Source organism: Camelus dromedarius, chromosome X (genome assembly GCF_036321535.1).
Source record: "Camelus dromedarius isolate mCamDro1 chromosome X, mCamDro1.pat, whole genome shotgun sequence".
NCBI classification, from domain to species: domain Eukaryota; kingdom Metazoa; phylum Chordata; class Mammalia; order Artiodactyla; family Camelidae; genus Camelus; species Camelus dromedarius.
This window is the reverse complement of record NC_087472.1, coordinates 431,731-451,844: the sequence shown is the minus strand read 5'-3', so window position 1 is coordinate 451,844 and position 20,114 is coordinate 431,731. Positions and strand designations below refer to the sequence as shown.

The 20,114-nt window shown below is 37.6% G+C and overlaps 1 protein-coding gene across 2 annotated transcripts in view; it reads left to right on the top strand.

Annotated features, from left to right (window-relative positions):
- The window catches only part of VBP1 (VHL binding protein 1), a 40,337-nt gene that overhangs the window by 6,475 nt on the left and 13,748 nt on the right, over positions 1 to 20,114 (top strand). The window contains exons 4-5 of one of the 2 annotated variants that reach the window (XM_064482694.1): positions 10,708 to 10,815; positions 18,168 to 18,292. In XM_064482694.1, the coding sequence (XP_064338764.1) occupies positions 10,708 to 10,815; positions 18,168 to 18,292 (233 nt within the window). Of the gene's footprint in view, positions 1 to 10,707; positions 10,816 to 15,021; positions 15,155 to 18,167; positions 18,293 to 20,114 lie in introns of those variants that run through there. The other variant, XM_031446379.2, reaches the window with a different exon arrangement.

Below are 20,114 nucleotides of genomic sequence, written 5' to 3'. Positions count from 1 at the left end.
TATTTCAGTTATTATATTTTTCAGTTCTGAAGTTTCTATTTGACTTTTCTCTGTATCTTCTATTTCTTGCCTGACACTTTCTATTTAACTTTTGTTTCAAGAGTGTTCATAATTGCTCATTCAAGCATTTGTGTAATAGACACTTTGAAGTCTTTGTCAGATAATTCCAACATCTGTGTCATCTCATCATTACTGTCAGTTGATGGCCATTTCCTATGCAAGTTCAGATTTTCATGGTTCTTCATGTGCTAATTTTGGATTGCATCCTGGACGTTTTGACTGTTAATTTATAAGACTCAAGTTCTTGTTAAATTATGGAGAATGTTGATATTTGTGTTTTAGCAGGCATTTAACCTGGTTAGGTTTAAGCTGTACATTCAGCCCACTTCTCTGGCCCGTGGTTCCAGTGTCTGCTCAGTTCCCACAGCCTTTGCTCTCCTCTTTGGGTCTGTCCTGCGTGTGCTCCACTCAGTGGTCAGCCTGAGACCTGGGCTTTGGTGTCTCCACTGGCTTAGTATTTTCCAATTTCCTGGGACTCCCAGTATCTTTCCTCTGGCCAAAAACCCCATTCATTTCCCTGATTGAAATAAGTCAAGTTTCCAAGCAGTGGTAGGACAGAGAGAATTAGAAAAACATTTTTTTTTGTCCCTCCCTTCATGGAGCCACAGCTCCACCTAATGTAGAGTTCGTCTCACTCACATGTTTGGCTCTCTCAGTGTTCCTGTGCTGCCACTGTGGCCACTGCCTGTTCAGTGCTACTTCGAGTTCTGGTCTTCTTTCCTGATCTAACTGCTGACACTTACTTTTCAGAGTTTTCTGATAGCTGACCATGCATCTCATCCAGGTTTTATAGTTAGGTGTTCAGTGAGAGAGGAAGATTGTCTGTGCTTACTCAGTTTTAACTGCACTAGAATCCAATTTGTCTTTTAACCTGAGTTTAGTTACTATGTTTTTATGTGATTATGGATATATTTGGATATTTCTAGTATACGGTGTTTCACCCTATTTTTCTTTTTTCCCCTCTCATTTTTTGCCTTCTTTTGCAATGATTAAAATCTTTTTTCTCCTTTCATTTTTTTTTTTTGCCTCTTACCTTCTAAGTTATACTCCATTGCTATCCTTTTTTTTTTTTTGGTTACTGTACAGACAACAACATACATAATCACCAAACTCTCTGAAACCACATGAGGACTTCAGAAGATTTTATAAAACCCTGACCACACTCCCTGTTGATTTAATATGCTATTGTGGTAAAATATATGTAACATAAAATTTATCATCCTAACCATTTGAAGTGTATAATTCAGTGGCATTCAGATACATTCAAAATGTTGTATATCCATCACCACTGTGTGTTTCCAGAACTTTTTCATCACCTCAAACAGAAACTCTACTCGCTAAAAATTAACTTCCAATTCCTCCCACCCTCAGCCCCTGGTAACCACTTTTCTATTTTCTGTCTCTTTGAATTTCCCTCAATCAGTGGAATCATACAGTTTCTAGCTGTTTCTCATAGCATAATGTCTTCAAGATTCATCCATATTATAGCATTTATCAGAATTTTGTTCCTTTTTAGGGCTGTATAATATTCCATTGTATGGATGTACCACATTTGTTTATCTATTCATCCACTGATGGACACTTGGGTTGTATTCAGCTTTTGGCTATTGTGAATAATGCTTCTATGAACATTGGAGTGCAAATATCTATTTGAATCTCTGCTTTCAATTCTTTGAGCATATACCCAGAGGTAGAATTGCTGGATCGAATGATAATTCTGTATTTAATTTTTTGAGGAACCACCATACCATTTACCACAGTGGCTGAATCACTTTATATTCCCACCAGAAATGCATGAGTGTTCCAACTTCCCAACAACCTCACCAACATTTGTTATTCTCTGGATTTCTTTTTTATTTGTAATAGCCATCCTGTTGGGTGTGAAGTAGTGTCTTATAGTGGTTTGATTTCAATTTATTTAATGATTATTAATGTTGAGCATCTTTTCATGTGCTTATTTTCATTTGTGTACAGTCTTAGGAGAAATGTCTATTCAAAACCTTTGGCCATTTTTGAATTGGGTTGTTTGTTTTGTTGTTCAGTTGTAGGAGCTTTTTATATATTTTGGATATTAATCACTTATCAGATATATGATTAACAAATATTTTCTTCAGTTCTGTGGGTTGTCTTTTTACTGCCTTTATGGTGTCCTTTGATACACAGATTTTTAAAATTTTTGATGAAGTCCAGTGTATCTATTTGTTTTCTTTTGTTGTCCATACTTTTGGTGTCATATCCAAGAATTCATTGCCAAATCCAATGTCATGAAGATTTTCCCCTATGTTTTCCTCTAAGTTTTTTTTATAGATTTAGCTCTTAAGTTTAGGTGTTTAATCAATTTTGACTTAATTTTTGTATATAGTGTGAGATAAAGGTTCAACTTCATTCTTTTGCATATAGATATCCAGTTGCCTCAGCATTATTTGTTGAAAAGACTGTTCTTTCCCCATTGAATGATCTTGGCACCCTTGTAAAAAACCAACTGACTATATATGTGAGGGTTTTTTCTGGACGTGTCTTCTATTCCTCTGGTCGCCATGTCTCTCCTTATGCCAGTACCGCACTGTTTTGATTATTGTAGCTTTGTGACAACTTTTGAAATCAGGAAGTATGAGTCTTCTAACTTGGTTCTTATTTTTCAAGATTATTTTGGCTAGTTAGGGTCCTTTGAGATTCCATATGAATTTTAGGGTGAGTTTTTCTATTTCTGAAAAAAATTTATTGGGATTTTGATATGATTGCATTGAATCTGTGGATCACTTTGGGTAGTATGGTCAAATTAACAATACTAAATCTTCCAATCCACGGACATGGGATGTATCTCCACTTTCTTAGGTCTTTTTCTTTAATTCATTTCAGCAATATTTTGTAGTTTTCAGTGTATAAGTCTTTTGACTCCTTGGTTAAATTTATTCCAAGTATTGTATTCCTTTTGATGGTATTGTAAGTGGAATTGTTTCTTAATTTCTTTTTGGATTGGTCATTGCTAGTGTATTTAAATGTAATTGCTTTTTTATGTGATGATATTGTATCCTGTAACTTTGCTGAATTGATTCATTAATGTTAACACTTTTCTTGTGGAATCTTTAGAGTTTCTACATATAAGATCATGTCATCTGCAACCAGAGATAATTTTACTTATTCCTTTCCAATTTGGATGCCTTTCTTTTTCTTGCCTAATAGCTCTAGCTATATCTTAAACAGAAATGGTGGAAGTGGGCATTCTTGTTGTGTTCCTGATTTTAGTGGGAAAGCTTTCAGTCTTTCACCCTTGAGCATGATGTTAGCTTTGGTCTTTTCATATATAGTCTTTATTATGTTGAGGAAGTTCCCTTCTATTCCCAATTTATTGAGTGCTTTCATCATTAAATGGTGTTGAGTTTTGTCAAATACTTTCCTGCATCAATTGATATTATCATATTTTTTCCCTTCATTCTATTTATGGGGCATATTACATTGATTGGCTTTTCATATGTTGAAACTATCCTAGCATTCCAGGAATAAATCCCACTTGATCATGGTATATAATCCTTTCCATATGCTACTGTATTTGATTTGCTAGTATTTTGTTGAGGATTTTTGCCTCAATATTCATAAGGGATATTGGCCTATAGGGTTTTTTTTGTTTTGTTTCGTTTTTTGTATTGGCTTTGGCTTTGGTATCAGGGTGATGCTGGCCTTGTAGAATGAATTAGGTAATGTTCCCTCCTCTTCAGTATATTGGAAGAATTGGTGTTAATTCTTCTTTTAATGTTTGGTAGAATTCACCAATGAAGCTATCTGGTCTGAGGCTTTTCTTTGTTGGGAGGTTTTTGATTACCAATTCAGTCTCCTTCCTAATTATAGATTTATTATCATATTTTCTGTTTCTTCATGAGTTGGTATCTTGTTTTGTTTAAATTACCACAAAACAGTGATACATTGTTTCATTGTTTTACAGAGTCAATGTTTAGATTTAACTACATTATTTGCCACTTTCTTTCTCATAATTTCTTACTATGTATTAGACCTCTGAATGGGATCACCTGAAGTACATCATTAAAATTTCTTTTAATAAGAGTGTATTTATTGCTGGCCAACTCAGTTTTTGTGTGGGTATCCCCTTCCAGTCTGACAGTTACTTCATTTTGGTACTCTAAAGATATCATTCCACTTTCTCCTGGCCTTCACCACCACCACCACTGACAAGTCAGCTTTCAGTCTAATTATTTTACCTCTGTAGGTGTGGTAGACAGAATAACATCCACTCGAATATTTCCATATCCTAATCCATGAAACCTGTGAATGTATTTCATTACATGACAAGGGGAATTAAGTTTGTAGATAAAATTAATGTTGTTAATCAAATGACCTTAAAATAGGGAGATTATTGTGGATTATCCACGTGGATCCAATATAATCACAAGGGTCCTTAAAAGTAAAAAATGGAGGCAAAATAACCAGGGAAAGACATGTGATGATGGAAGCAAGGTCAGAGTAATGCCCTGTGGCTGACTTTAAAGATAGAGTAGGGGAGTCAGAAGCCAACTTGTATTGTTTAATCCACTAAATTTCAGGTAATTTGTTATGGCTTCAATAGAAAATGAATACAGCAGTTAATCTGAATTGCTTTATTCCTTTTAAGATTTTGTCTTTTTCCATTCTTAAGTCTCCCCAATATGTCTTCATGCGTCCAGCTTTTCAATCACTGTTTCCCTCCATGTCTGTTTTACACATACACATACACACACATGCACATACACCCATTCCAAGTGAACAGGTGTATTTCCGAACACAGGAATTCCTATCTCCATTCTTGTTCCTTCCATCCTATGTTCACTCTTTATCTGCACCCTTCAATGTTCCTATATTTTTCCTTCACTCTGATATGATCTTGTGTCTTATTTCTGATGGCTCTTGCGTGTAATAGTTTGTATTTTTTGTTCTTGCATATAGTGTAAATATGTAACTTTCCAAGACTCACCTCAGCAAGAATCCAATAAATATTTCAGGGGAAAAAATTTTATCTTTTTCGAATTAATTTTACCATGATGCATCTAGGGATAGAACCTGTCTTTTAACACCTCTCTCATGTTTCCCATCTCCTTAACTATGTGTGCTTCATTCTGAGTACTTTCTCCAAATTTATATTCTAGTTTACAAATTCTCTCTGCATCTCTGTCTAATTTGCCATTCATCCCATTCATTGAGAGTTTCTGTGTTTTTTTGTTTGCTTGTTGTTTTTATTTTGGTAAATTTTATTGAAACATAAAATTCATATAGGAAAGTGTACAAATGAATTTTCATGAAGTGAACATATCCATTTTCAAACAAGTCCTCCTGTCATTCAACCTTTCTGTTAAAGTTTTTATTTAATGAGTTGTGCTTTTTTAATTTCCAAGAATACATTCTCATTATCTGCTCTTTTTTCACAATATCCTGTCCATTTTTCATAAATACAATATTGCTCTATATCACTCTGAGACTAATAATTAGAAATTTAATGTTCTCTTCTGCTCACAGAGGTTTCTCTTTTTGCTTTTATTCTATTCACTTTTATAAGGTCACCTCAGTCCTCTTTTGTGTTGTTGGTTTTTCTTTGAACTTTATATAAATGGAATCATACTGTACATATTCTTTTGTGGCCTGCTTCCTTCAATCAGTATTATGTTGGTAAGATTCATTTATGTTAATGTGTAACATTTTATTGCATAGACATTCATATTAGACATGTACATGTATGTTGTTTCACGGTGTTTGCTATTATGAACACATTGCAAGAGTTTCACTAGAGAATCTACCTTGGAGTGGAACTGCTTGGCCATAGGGTTTAGGTTCACTAGGTAATTTTAAAGTGTTTTCAAAAAGGGCTGTAACAATGTGTACTCCCACCAGTGGTATAAGAGTGTTATCAATGTCATCAACACTTGACATTATTTTAATTATTTAATTAATATAAAATAATAGTGATGTTAATTTTTCATTAATATTTAAATAGGAATACTTACCTAAAATTAAAATATAAATAGTATAATTTAAAATGAGCCATTCTTTCAGGTGTTTAATGGTATCATGGTATGTTTTATTTTTGGTATGTGTCTAATTTATAATCTGGTTGAGCATTGTTTGATATATTTATTAACCATTAAGTTTTCTTTTTTGTGAAATATCTGTTCAAGCTTCCACTTATTTTTTGTTTGGTTATTTGTCTTTTTCTTATGGTTTTATGAGGTGAGACATGTAAACTGCTTAAAGTAGTGCCTAGGTCACAGTAGGTGCTCAATAAATATTAGCAGCATACTGCTGATGGTGACGATGACGATGATAATAGTGATTTGTGGCACAGTACTCCTCCCACTAGGATGTGAAACATAGACCATTAAATTACATCCCCTCAGTGCTAAGAGAGGGATATGAAAATAGGAAGGCAAGGAGAATAAGCATCCCCCCTAACCATAATGAAGCTTCTCATATGCTTCTCCCTTGACAGAATTTTTTAGACCCTTGCTACACTTTCTTATTCTTGTGCTTTCATGTGCATCTGACTCACCTGGGGGAGTTGCTAAAATGTAGCAGGTCTGGGATGGAGATTGAGACTTTGCATTTCTGGCAAGCTCCCAGCTTATATCGATACTTCTGGTCCAATGATCAGACTTTGAATAGCAGGGCTTAATGGTAAGTGCCGGTAATAGGGCACAAACAACAAGGATAGAAATTATTCATGATCCAGTTACCAATTTTGGCTCAGATGATATATATCAGAATGAAGAATTTTTTAATAGTGTAATTAGGAGCTAGAGGAGAAGAATACTTTGGAAAGATCAGAAACATTGGTATTAAAGATGTGTTTCTGCCTCTTTGTTCAGGTCCTTGTGGCCGAGCACTAGCACTCTGGGGTCAAAGTCTAAAGTCAAAGACTTGTCTCTTATGTTGTATTACCTAGTAATAAACAAAGAGATTAAGGCAAGGATTAAAGTTATGACTAGTATAGGCAAGGAGACTAAATCAGGGTTGGGAGGCAGCATAATTTGATGTTACATCAGTAGCACTAAATATATTACTTTTTTCCATCTGTTGTGATAAAAGCCAAAATATCTTCATTTTTTACCCATTCCCACTCTTAAGGGAACTTGAGCTACTGTGAACTCTGCTATGGCTTCCAAAGCAACATAGCAGTAATTGGAAGTCCTTAACCTCCTAAATCTGTCATGTTCCAGGAAAGATCATTGTCCCGACTGTAAATGGTTCACTATGTTTGTTCTCAATATTAAATACATAGCAGAAAGTATTCTGTATCTTATGATATCTCTTATTAAATACTAGTCAAAAATGTACTATATAGTAATTGACACTTTTCTTCAAGGTTCCACCTCCAATGGCCTATCCAGTGACTTCACAGCAAGTGCCTATGTATAGAATGGTAATAAAAACCAGTTTTATGATATAAAGAGTGGGAGATAAAGTTAAAACTCCCCATGATTTGCACTAACAGATAAAAAGCATGATAGGGATAATTTTAAATGGAAGGAGGAGAGATTGTAGAAGTGGACTAGTTAAGGGAAAGCTGTTCCAGAATTAATAGAGAATCCAAAATGGGAATAATCAATATATACATAATAGAGATTCAAGTATAATTTAGTGGAATTTAATAAGGCTGAATTTGTTCTTATTGTTCAAGACTTCCAATGGGAGAATTTAGACAGGTAGAATTCTATCTGGATTTTTTCTGGCTTTTTATCCAACCTTCTTCTAACTCATTTTTAGTTTGTTATTTCTGTTCTGCCTATTGGCAATGTTTTCATGATTTAAAAATTTTCTTTACTTAGTTAAAAATTGATTGAAATCACCAGTTCCCTTTTTATAGGTTCAGTGCATTACATAAATCTCATGTGCTATAATACAAGTAACGGGAACTCTAAAGTTGTTCAGTCCACACAGCCTCGCCACCGGTTCACTCGTGTTTTTGTTGTTGATGTCAATTTGGAAAAATGTTAAAAGTACAGGAAAAAAATAAAAATAAAAATGCAAGAAACTATAGAGGAAAACAAACATTCATGCTTCAGCACTGTGAATTACTAAATATTAACATTTTGTCATAGTTTTTTCTAGATCACTTTTAAATGAAATTTTACAAATAAAACTAAAGGCTCTTTGGCACACCCCTTGTCTCAGTCACCCTCGAACTCTCCAGAGACAATGACAATGATGAATTTTATGTATGGCCTTCCAGAACATTTTCATACTTTTACTAAAGAAAAACATGTAGTACTATTCTACATGGTTCTTAAAAATTGATTATAATTGGCATTATTTTATACTTAGGTTTTTGAGATCTGTTTAGATTGGTCCATTATAATGGCTCAGTGCTATTTCATACGTGAATATGCTACTGAAAAATTCCCTAAAAGAGTTATCTGTATTCTATGCCACTATTTCTTTCCCTCTCATTCTCTCTTTTTTTGAATTTTTATTGAAATATAGTTGCTGTACAATAGTATACAAGTTACAGGTGTACAATGTGGTGATTCACAATGTTTAAAGGTTATACTCCACTTACAGTTATTATAAAATACTGGCTATATTCCCTGTGTTGTGCACTATGTACTTGTAGCTTATTTATTTTATACCTAATAGTTTGTACCTCTTGCTCCTCTACCTCTAACTTGTCCCTCCCCCTTCCCTCTCCCCACTGGTAGCCACTTGTGCATTCTGTGAGTAGGCTTCCTTTTTGTTATATTCACTACTTTGTTGTATTTCTCCCTCTCATTCTCTCCTGAACCTATTCCAGTAAGGATTCTGCCTGCCCTCATTGTTCTTATCTCAGTCACAAATGACCTCCAAATTATCATACTCCTTCCACTTTATGTGGCTCTGGGTCATCTTTTCCTTTTTCTTCTTTGGAGGTTTTTTTTTTTTTTTTGAATGCACATATTTTTATGAGTTTTAGCTGAAAGAAAACAAAAATAAATAGTTTTAAAATATAATAGGTAAGAATGTAAAATAATGAAAGAATAGCCTAAGGACAGGCTGATTATTTTCTCCTTTTTTCCCCCACACATCTTCTTTTTTAAAACATAGCTTTTTTTTTGAAATTTAAAATTTCCTTAATATGTCTTTATTTGAATCTACAATGAACAATGTCCACAGTTACTGCCCTTTCTAATCTTTCTCTAATTGCTTTGTATTAGAACCACATTTTGCCCACTCCTAGCTTTCATGTGGACAGGTGCTCCCTGAGTGTGTTCTTAAGCTCCCTCCTTTACCCACTCTTCCCGAAGTGGGGGAGGGGGCTGTGTTTTGCCTGATTATTAATGTGGGAAGAATAATGATTGGCCTACAGCCTCTGGTCTAGAGCCAGCCTGCTGCACAGAGCAGAGTTCCCTCCACCCCTCCAGCTGGTCATTTGTGTGGGAGCTTTGCCTTATCAAGGTGGGCTTCACTGGTCCAGCCTGGTCTGTACCTTGCTGAGTAGGTCTACCTCATTCTGAAATCAGTACAAGTCTGGCTTGACAAGCAGCCCTGAAGATCCATTCCTCAATTTGGCCTCTATCTGGAATGAAGTCAAAAGTTTGTGCCCATCTGCCTTTTTTTTTCTTCTTGGGAGTCAGCTTCCTGTCAGAAGTATCCCTAATGATCTGCTCTGCCAGTCCTGTCCCTTTAGAAAGACTGATTTTTTTAGCACTGCCTTAGGTCTGTACATCCAATTCTGGGATTCTGAACAGGGAAGCATATCATGTCTGTCTGCATACCTGAGCACCATATGCCAATCTAGCCATTCAGTGATAAAGGGGTATTTCATTTTTGGTCTATCTTATTCCATGTTCTTTATCTCAATTAGTTCAGAATTCCTGTGGGATAAGTTTTGCGATTTACTGGGCCCCCTCAAGCCCCAACAGCCGCAGTCTTGACCAGTAAAATTAAGCAAGGAATGCCCCTGGAGAAAAATAAAAGACTGGGACTCCTGGCAAGGCCCTGATGTTTTTGTAGTGGTTTAACAAGTGGGACATTTTTATTTTAGCTGTTTGCAAAGGCTTCTATTGTTTCTTGTGCCTGTTTTTCACAGGAGTGGCGCTGGCTTTTATCTATTGTGTCCTGATCAGGAAGCTTTAAACAGCTCACCAAAAACTGTTTTTCTAGAATCAAAACTGAACATGCTAGTCTTTGGAAAACAGCAGGCCCACTGAAACTTTAGCAAATACGACCCTTAGTGTGCGGACTCTGACGACCGCAGGAGGTGCAGAGGGCCTGGTCACATTCCATCTCTTTGTAAATATTTCTGAAGTAAATTCTGGTCTGAAGGAGGGGACAATAGAACATCTAGTTATATAGATTCCAGTGATTTAAGGCCATATGCCCTTGTTTTGACTTATGTCTCAACTTGTTCAAAATCCAGCAGAGGTGGAACGTGTATCTCTTTTCATCAAGCTATGGTTTTCCTTTCTTTTTTACTTTGGAGGTTTTTTTCAACAGCTTCTTCAGTGCCAGTTTCTCAGGTTTAGGGATGGAGGCTTTCTCTCTTTGTAACTGACATTTCCTTTCAGTTGACATTCTTGAAATGTAATATCTGCTCTAGAGGGGTTACTTGTCCTCTCAGTACTATTGTTTTAGGACAGCAATCACAGACTAATTAATTTTTCACTTTGTTTTCTTTTCCATTTGAATTCATAGCTTCCAACTCCATTGGGAGCTCCTTCCCTAATGGCACGTCAACCCATGATTTATACCCAGCCGGGCTTAAGGACCAGCAATCCTTCCACTCCACCTACAAGAGATAAGGTATGTTTGAGCTGTTGTTCCTTAGGGCCTTGGTAGAGATTTGCAGTCATTGGAGGCAAGACCAGTGTTAGAACAGAGTTTTACAATATTTTGTGCACTGTTGGTCTCTCACAGAAGAAAAACTAATTCTAGCAGTTTCAGCATTGTAAAAAGACACAGAATATACAGACCTTGTCCTATAGAAACTGATGTTGTCAAACCTCAGCTGGGTTCTGATACCTATTCAGCAATAGTTTCATTTATTTATTCAACAAACACAACTGTGATCAGTGCTGGAAGAGGTGGGTAGCTCAGACTGGAGGTTTCAGGGACAGCTTTCCAGAGAAGTGATACCTAAGTTGAATACCAGGGCATTGAATATCAAATGGTAAGGAGGATTTCAACTAGTAGATGTATAGATGGTAGAACTTTAGAGCTAGAGGCAGAGAAAACATCTTGAGCCTAGAAGTGTAAGCTGTCAGTTGTAATATAGAGAGTACCTTTACAAGGTTTCTGCCTTCAATCTTCAGCCAATGTATTGGGTCCCCTGGTTCCTGAATGTCTGTTTCAGCAGGTCTGACAAATCTTCAAGTATTAGATAATAAGAAGACTGACCAGAGTTTTGTGTAAAAATACTTGTCATTTATTTTATAACCACAAGAAAAAAGACATATAAATAATGAAAGATTTACATATCTGTCTTCCTTTCATGCAGGCAAAATTCCATGTAGAAGTACCAAAGCAAAAAGATTCAGAATCAGATGTGAAAACAAATGATGATCTCTCTACAGCCTGAACTGAATCACCCCCATCTTCCAAGTAAAATAAACATTCATTTGGACATTCAATACTCTTGAGAGTCTTCAATTCAATGTTTTTGAGGTGATGCAGTCTTTCTCTTGTTTTACTAGTTATCCTTGAAATTTTACCAAAAACTTCAAAATTATCAAAAAATAAAGTTAATATCTTAATCTCCCCTCCCAAATAACACAAGGACCTTAGAACACTTTAAAACTACAAGGGCATTCTCTCCCAACTCACATATTATGATGGTCCAGTATTTTAGCCCTGTCCTATTTTGTTAGCCCCTCAGATTAGAAGTGTTAGTATTTATATAGAAACATTTTTGTTTAGATTTACCAGTGTTCACAAATTCTCTGTTCACCATCCCTTCTTGCATTGTAATAATTTCCCTCTTCCTGAAGTACATCTTTTAAAAGTTTATTTAGGGTACTTACGCTGGTGATAAACTCAGTTTTTGTTTATCTGAAAATATATTTTTCATACTCATTATTTTTAAACTAAATTTTAAATGGATACACACATAAACTCTATAAACATTCCTGTATGAGTCTTTTTTGTGGACAAATGTGGGTCTATCTCTTGGGTAAATATGTAGGAGTAGAATGGCTGGGTCATAGAGTATGTGTTTATGTAAAATTAAAAGTGCTAAAAGTTGTCCAAAAATGACTGTATCACTTTATTCCAACAGCAGTGTATGATAATTCTAGGTACTCTGAATTCTGGCCTCAAATTACTGCCATCAGTATTTTAAATTTTGGCCATTCTAGTGGGTTTGTAAGTAATATAACATAATGGTTTATTTTACCTTTCCTTAATGACTAAGTAACTTTTCATATACGTACTGGTCATTCCAATCTTTGTGTGTGTGAAGTGTCCAACTATTTTGTTCATTTTAATATTTTTCTTTGTTTTTTGTTATTGATTTGTAGTTTTGTGTATATTCTCAATATTAATTCTTTGTTAGATATATTGTGCAAATAATTTCTCCCAGTCTGTGGCTTGCCTTTTCACATTTGTAATATCATTTGATGAATAGGTGTTTTCTAATTTTTAAGTCCAATTTATCAAGCTTTTCTTTTATGATTAATGCTTATTACATGTTCAGAAATAATTCGATTATCTCAATACCATGAAGATATCCTCCAGTTCTCTTCTAGAAGCTCTATAGTTTTAGCTTTTATGTTTAGATATATGATCTATCTAAAATACATTTTCATGTTTGGTGACAGGTAGTAAAAAGTAAATCTCTACCCCTACCTGTAGTTATCCAGTTGTTCTTGCAACATTTGGGAAAAACAAATTCCTTTCCCCTTGGGTTGTCTTGGTAAATTTCTCAAAAACCAATTGACAACATATTTATGGGTCTACTTTTTTACTTTGTTTTGTTCCATTGATCCAAACACACACTTGATTAGAAGAGTTTTCTGTAGGTCTCAAAATCAGATAGTCTTCCATGTTCATTCATATTTTTCAAGATTGTTTCAGGTATTCAGGTTCTCTTTGAAGAACATAAAATATTATAATCAGCTGATCAATTCTATTTAAAAAAGGCCTCCAAGATCATGGTGATTAGGACTACACTGAATCTATAGTTACATTTGGAGAAGACAGACGTATAGACATCTTAACAATATCACCACTTCCAAATCATGAGCACTGTATAACACTACTTATTCAGGCATTCTTAATTTCTTTTCCATTGATTTGTGGTTTTTAATAGTAACTAGCATTTTGCATTATATAACTATCAAGTATTTTATGTTTTTAAATTCTAATATAATGGTATTGTTCAATTTCATATTCTAAGGTTTTGCTACTACACTATAGAAGCTCCCACTGTCCTCTACCACCGCCCGTTACCAGGACTCAGCCTTGCCACTGTCTCCAGTCCTCAGCCTCTCCACCCTCTAGTCCTACTGCCCTGCTCCATTTCTTAACTCCTTAGGCACCACCCATTTTCCCACCCCTCCAACCCCTTCCCTCTTCTGAGTCTACTAGCCCTGCCCTTATCAACAGTTCTTCAGCCCCACCCCTAGGTCCAGTCTTCCAGCTCCCACCCCTTCCTGTCCTCTAATCCCACCCTCTTTCCAGTCCTCCAAACCCTCCCCCTACCCAGTCCTTTACCACTTCCTTCAGTCCAAAGCCCCGCCCACTTCCCTCCCTCCCGTCTCACCCCTCTCTCCAATCCGCCTGCCTCCATCTTCCCACTTCTCCAGCCCTGCCTAGTTTCCTCACTACTTCAGCCCTATTGTGTGGCAAGTACTTATTAGGTATTCTACATTACAAAATCTCATTTAACCTTTACAACAGTGTTGTTGGTACACGCTGTTATTCTCATTTTAAAATACGACTTAGTGTCTTCACCTGTGTTCCTTTTATAACATTTAGTCTATTATGTTACCAATCATTCATTTTTACAATAGTTCCTTTACTGGTCTGCAAGTTAGGGGTGATAGCAGTCCTCACACTGGGCAGTGGGGTTTAAATAACATGACTCAGTGATTTGGACATAGTTCGTTTTTAATAAATGTTAATCACTATTATATATATATACATATACACTCACTAAGTAAGGGGACTGACATTTATCCTTTATTCATAGAGGGCCTGGCTCATGGTAGGCTTTCAGTGAGTGAATGAAGCACTGCTTCGCTGCGATGTACTCCAGAACAGCCAAGGCAGGAACAAATACGGTGGTTAGGTGTCAAAAAACAGATCGAAGAATAATTACTTGGGTCTGTATAATGCACTTGGCTTTCAAAATGGTGAAGTTCTTGGGCCTAGAAGCCTCGTAAGAGATCTTGGGATTTTGCAATGTAGACTGTAAACTTTTGAAAACGTTTTAGCTGGGGTGGTGAGTGTCTAATCAAAGGTGGCTTTCGGTAAAGTTTGATGCAATGGGAGGGGTATTTATTAGAATCCGGCCACTGGCTACACTGGGAAGCAGGCACAAAACAAGTCCTCTTCAAGGGCCTGGAAGCTTGTCAAGATGGTATGACCAGAAAGACACTGAGGCTCAAGCTCGATGGTGGCATCTAGGTTCTGGATTTGCTTGTATCAGAGAAGACATCGGGTCGCTTCAAAGGCTATTCTGGAGAGTGCCGCCTGTCTGAGGTGGCAGTGGGGTCCGTTCTGGCTAGGTCCCAGACAGCCAGAGGCCTCCAGCCCGCCCACCCACAAAAATCCCCGGAACCCCTTCTCCCAGGAGACTGTATTGGTCCTTCCTGCAGCGTTAGATTCGCCTCCGCGGCCCTTCCACGCTTGTCATTCACCCGTGCGCAGCCAAACGGCACCCATTGGTTGGGCGACTCGGCCGAGGGGGAAAGGGCAGCTACTTCCTGTGCGCCAATGAATGCGCAGCCTCACAGGCGGGGGGCGGGCCTGAAGTTGTGAGCGAGCCAATCACAGGCCCCCGGTGACTGGCCGCTCGAGAGGGAGTGAGTCGCGCGCTCGCTTCCCCAAGATGGCGGCCGCTAAGGACGGTTGTGCTTTGGAAGACGTGGCCGCAGGGAACGGGCGGCGACTCCACCTAGGAATTCCTGAGGCCGTTTTTGTGGTAAGGGCCACTCCGCTCCTCGGTATCTTGACGCTGTTCTGTGGGGTACCCCTTCCTTCCTGGTCCCCACCCTGGCCTCGGTTGTTGTGGGAACGAGTTCAGCTAAAGGATTTGGGAGAGAGAACTCCGTCCGCTCTCCCCCTCCGCGCCTGGACGGACTGAGCCCTGTTGGGACCCGCTCGGCGGGAACGCGGTGCGAAAAGGCTCCAGAAGATAAGGGAGTGCGGGGCCGGAGGGCTCGGGAGTAGGGGCGGGGTGGTCTTCGGGACCGCCCCCACCCTACCCCACCGCCACCCCCACCGCCACCCCAATCCCCAAGCTGGATTTCGTCCCCTGCTTCCTGGAGAACGGGAGGCGGTGAGAAGCTTGAGTTCCGGCCTAGGTTCTGGAGAGGCCGATGTGTGAGTGGTGACTTAGGGTACAATGAGAAGGCAGAAGAGCTGGTGCTAAGGTGTGAAGATAGGAAGTGATACCTAGTCTGGGGAAGGACTGCAGTGGTTCCTTCCTTTGAAGAATGGAGGAAGGGACTGCTGGGGAAGTCGGAGAGGGTGAGAACGTGAAGCCCTTGTGTGTCCTGCTGAGGAACTGAGGTTTTATCCAGTAGGCAACGGAAGGTGTCTAGTTAAAGCCACTGTATAATCATATTTGCTTTTAGATAACATTGTCCTAACAACTTAGTAGAGAATAAATCGTGTGGAGTTCAGAAAGGAAGCGACGAATGCAATTTGGAATCTTCACAGAACAGGGAGACGAACCTAAGTCCAGAGAGAAGCAAGTAGTTGGTTTCAACCCAGTACTTCCATAACGCTATTCTCGAAATAGTATTTGAAAACTATTGGAATAATGAGAGAAAACGTGACTGACCTTCCAGCCCGGTGTCATCTATCTTTCCCTACTCATTTCTGGCTGAACTGCTACAAAATCTTAAGGGAATTTTCTTAATCTATATTGCCTTATCTCTGTCTTTTTGCTAATCATATCTTACACCCTTCAAAAGACCCATTTATTTTATTTATTCTTTTATTTAGACCACTTTTATGTATACTCTGTATATTTACATTTGCTGATTCAGTTTTATAGAATTTTCTATACTTCTCCCTGAGCTGTGCCATTTGTTTCTTTACACTCATCTCCCAGCTTAACAGATAAAATGTCTTGAATACAGGGCACTTTCCTAATGCTTTTACAAAACCCTGGGAGGCAGGTACTGTTACTCTCATTTTGTAGATGGTGAAAGTGAACCACAGAGCCCCTGAGTAACTTGCCCCGAGTCACGCAGGGTGTGAGTTACCCAGGATTTGAATTCGGCAGTCTGTGGAGCCCCATCGCCTCTACTTACATGTCATGCTCTGCCTCTGGGAGGAAAGTGAGGTCGTTATCTTGCTCAGTGTCATTTCTCCTGGTCCCGCACAGTACCTAACACACAGTATAAGCTCATGACCAGATGTGGAATTGAGTTTCCATAGTGCCTTAAAATACTACATTCACGGTGGTCACGGAGAGATGGCTTCACAAATCTAATTCAGGAGGATAGACTTTATCTGAAGGCTTAATAAAGTCTTATCTTAAAATGCATTTTTCCCTAAAATGTTATGGGTTTTTTTTTAGACCTTAAAATTTCTACCAATCTAATATAATAATCCAAATTTTGCATAAATATTTTTATGTTCCCAAACAATTGTAAATAGCATAATACTGTAGAAAGAACATTGGTTTCTAAGTAGCCCAAGGTTTGAATCCTGCCTCTACTTCCCACTTGCCGCTTAGTCTTGAGCATATTAATTTACAGCTTCTGGCCTCCGTTTCTTTAACTGAAATAGGGGTGGCAGTACTTAGAGTTGCCAAGAGAAACAGAAATTGTCCTTTCAGTATTGCAGGTAGATGCTTAATATGTATTACTGTATGTGGTGAGAGGAGGCAGTATACCATATTGGCTAGAAACCAGACTGTGCCTTTTCCCCATTTCCATTGGTGCAGTAATTTCTTTCTCTGCTTAAATTGTCCCTTTCCCCCTTGTCCCTTTGTTGACCTCTTCATCTCAACATGTAGTTCAGATATGACCTCCCTGTAGTTTTCCCTGACTGCCACCCCAGGACGGCATTCTTGGCACATCCATCTGTTCCCTTAGCACATTGTATAGACACAGCTGATGTTTGCTGAGCACTTACTAGTGCACTCCCTTGCTGTGACTCTCTTCCTTTTTCTTCTTGCCTTGTTTTGGTTAAAATGCTCCCTTATAGCTAGTAAGCATGGATGAGAACACTGATGTAGCAATCCCAGGAACTGTAAGATACTTGCAGTGAAGGACTACAGTTCTTTAAACTACTGGAAAGCCCTTATAAAATCTCCTTAAAACTTCCATATATTTTCACTTAGTACCTGATCCTTATCTAAGTAACTAGCTTTTCTTCAAGGGCCAGCCTGTGTAGTTTGCATTTTTAAAAAATGCTGTTGGGTTTTACTGCTTGTCTTTTGGTTAATTATTCCTGTTACAAAAGATTGTTCTGTTTGCCTCTTAGCTTTGCTTTATTTCAACCACTTGATACTTAAGGAAGCATTTGTGGCTTGTTTTAGGAACCTACTGACCATGTTTAGCTTGATTTCTGTGGCAGCACTTGAATTAAAATTTTAAGTGATAAAATTGATAATTTTGGCAGGCAACCTGTTGAATCATTTTGTGGGTAGGGCACATGACTAGGCAATGTGTTTGACTGTTGGTAATTTTCATATTTGCTACTAGTGCTGCATGGAGGATGCATGAAGTAGACAAGGTCATCTTTCCCCATGTGTAAGTAAAAAGAGGAAGATGGAGGAAGAATAAATTAGCTACATAGTGTATGTGCACTGTCTGAAATGGTCCCTAACTTTTATAACTACTTTTTTATAAGCCTTTAGAGAAAAAGAAACACAAGCTCTTTTTCCTTTATGTTTTAAAAATAAAGCTAAAGCAGTCAAAAATCTGATTAGAGGTATGAATTCTAAGGTTTGTAATGTATTCTTTCTGATGCTAAAGGAAGATGTAGATTCCTTTATGAAACAGCCTGGGAATGAGACTGCAGATACAGTACTAAAGAAGCTGGATGAACAGTACCAGAAGTATAAGTTTATGGAACTCAACCTTGCTCAAAAGAAAAGGAGGTAAGAGTGAAAATTTCCAAGTTTTAAAGAGTAATCTTGTATAGCTTAAACTTTTGAAAGATTGAGACAATTTGCATACAAATAAAATGTCTGTTTGTTGAATGTTTAGTTTGGTTAACTTCGATAAATGTATCTACTTTTTAACCATTGCCCAGACCAATATATAGAACATTTCTATTACCCCAGGAAATTCCTCCCACCCCTTTCCAGCCAACCCTGCCCAGTCCTAGAGATGACCACTTTTCTGATTATTTTAATCATAGGTTAGTTTTCTCTGTTCTTAAACTTCATATAAATGGAACATATAGTAACTACTGTTTTATGTCAGGCTTATTACACTTAGTATAATACTTTTGAGAGTCATCCATGGTGTTATAGCAGTAAATTAGTTTCTTTTTAGTACTGAGTCATTTTCTGTTGTTGTGGATGTACCACAATTTTTGTCTATTTTTATCTCTTTGCCTGTCGATGGACATTTGGATTGTTTCTCCATTTGATTTTAAGTCTTTGTGTGGACGTTTGTTTTCATTTCTCCTGGAAATTACCTAGGGGTGGAATTGCTGACTTACATGGTAAGTGTATGTTTAATTTTATGAGAAAGTGCCAAACATCCTCCAAAGTTGCTATTGCATATTACACTCCCACCAGCAGTGTATGGGAGTTTTGTTCCTCATCCTTGTCAGCACTTGGTATTGTCAGTCTAAATATGGTTTAGAAACATAATAGATGAATATTGAAGTACTTATTCCAGAGTATCTAAGAGCATAACATCTTAGGTGTCCACTTCATCCTTCTCATTTTGCTGTTGAGATGAGAGACCCACAGAGGATATGACTTTCCCAGAACTACGTAACTAATGGGCATAGAATAAAAGTATCCTTGCTTTCAATCCTTTATTCCCCTGTATTTTTATAGTAGCTTATGAAATCAGTTCCCAGTAATAAATACTTATGAGTATCTGTCTGCTATGCACATGTGCCAGCATTCTTCTGTCAGTTAAGTGTTTATGGAATTCCTAATAGGTGCCAGATACTGTTTGGAGTGAAATAAGTTCCAGTATCTACACAGGGACATAATCTAGGGGCATGATAGGTTTGTAAGTAAATTAGATTCACAAAGTGTAGCAGTCAAGACACTGTAGTACAAAATAATGAGTTAATACAGGGGAAGGTATGATCTGAAGCAGGCAGACAAAGAGCTCCAAGAGGAGCAGGCGGCTGTGTAGAATTCTGAAGGCTGGTTGTGAGTTTGGAGGCAGACTAAAGTAAGGAAGGGTAGTCTGGGTATGAGGGTACCACTTGTGCAAAGATACAAAAGTTTGTTTTTAGATACATTTTCTTCTTTGATTTTGGTGACAATTGAAATTTGAATAAGGGCTTGGTATTAGATGATATGAAAAGTCATTGACATGGACAGATGAAGAGTGTTAATGGAAGAAAGAATAGAAAATGCTATAAACAGTATGCTTTCATTTTGGGGGAAAAATGTGTATGTGCATAGACATACCTGGAAGAATTGACAATAGTGTTGCATTAACAGTGGTAATCTTTGGGTGGTGGGAATATGGCATTTTTCTTATTTTGCTTATCTGTATTCTTAATTCTCTGTAGTGTACATGTGCTGCTTTTATAATAAAAGTTTATTTTTATTTGAAAAAGAAGACTAAAGCCATCGGATTTGAGATCACTTGTAGGGAAGTTATAGTTAGAGGAGAAAATGCACCTCACAACCAAGCCCTGGGGAAGAGGAGAGAATCTCTGTATAGACTTAAATTGCTGACTCTCGTACTGAGGCATGTAGGATGGCTCCCAGGTCTGAGCAA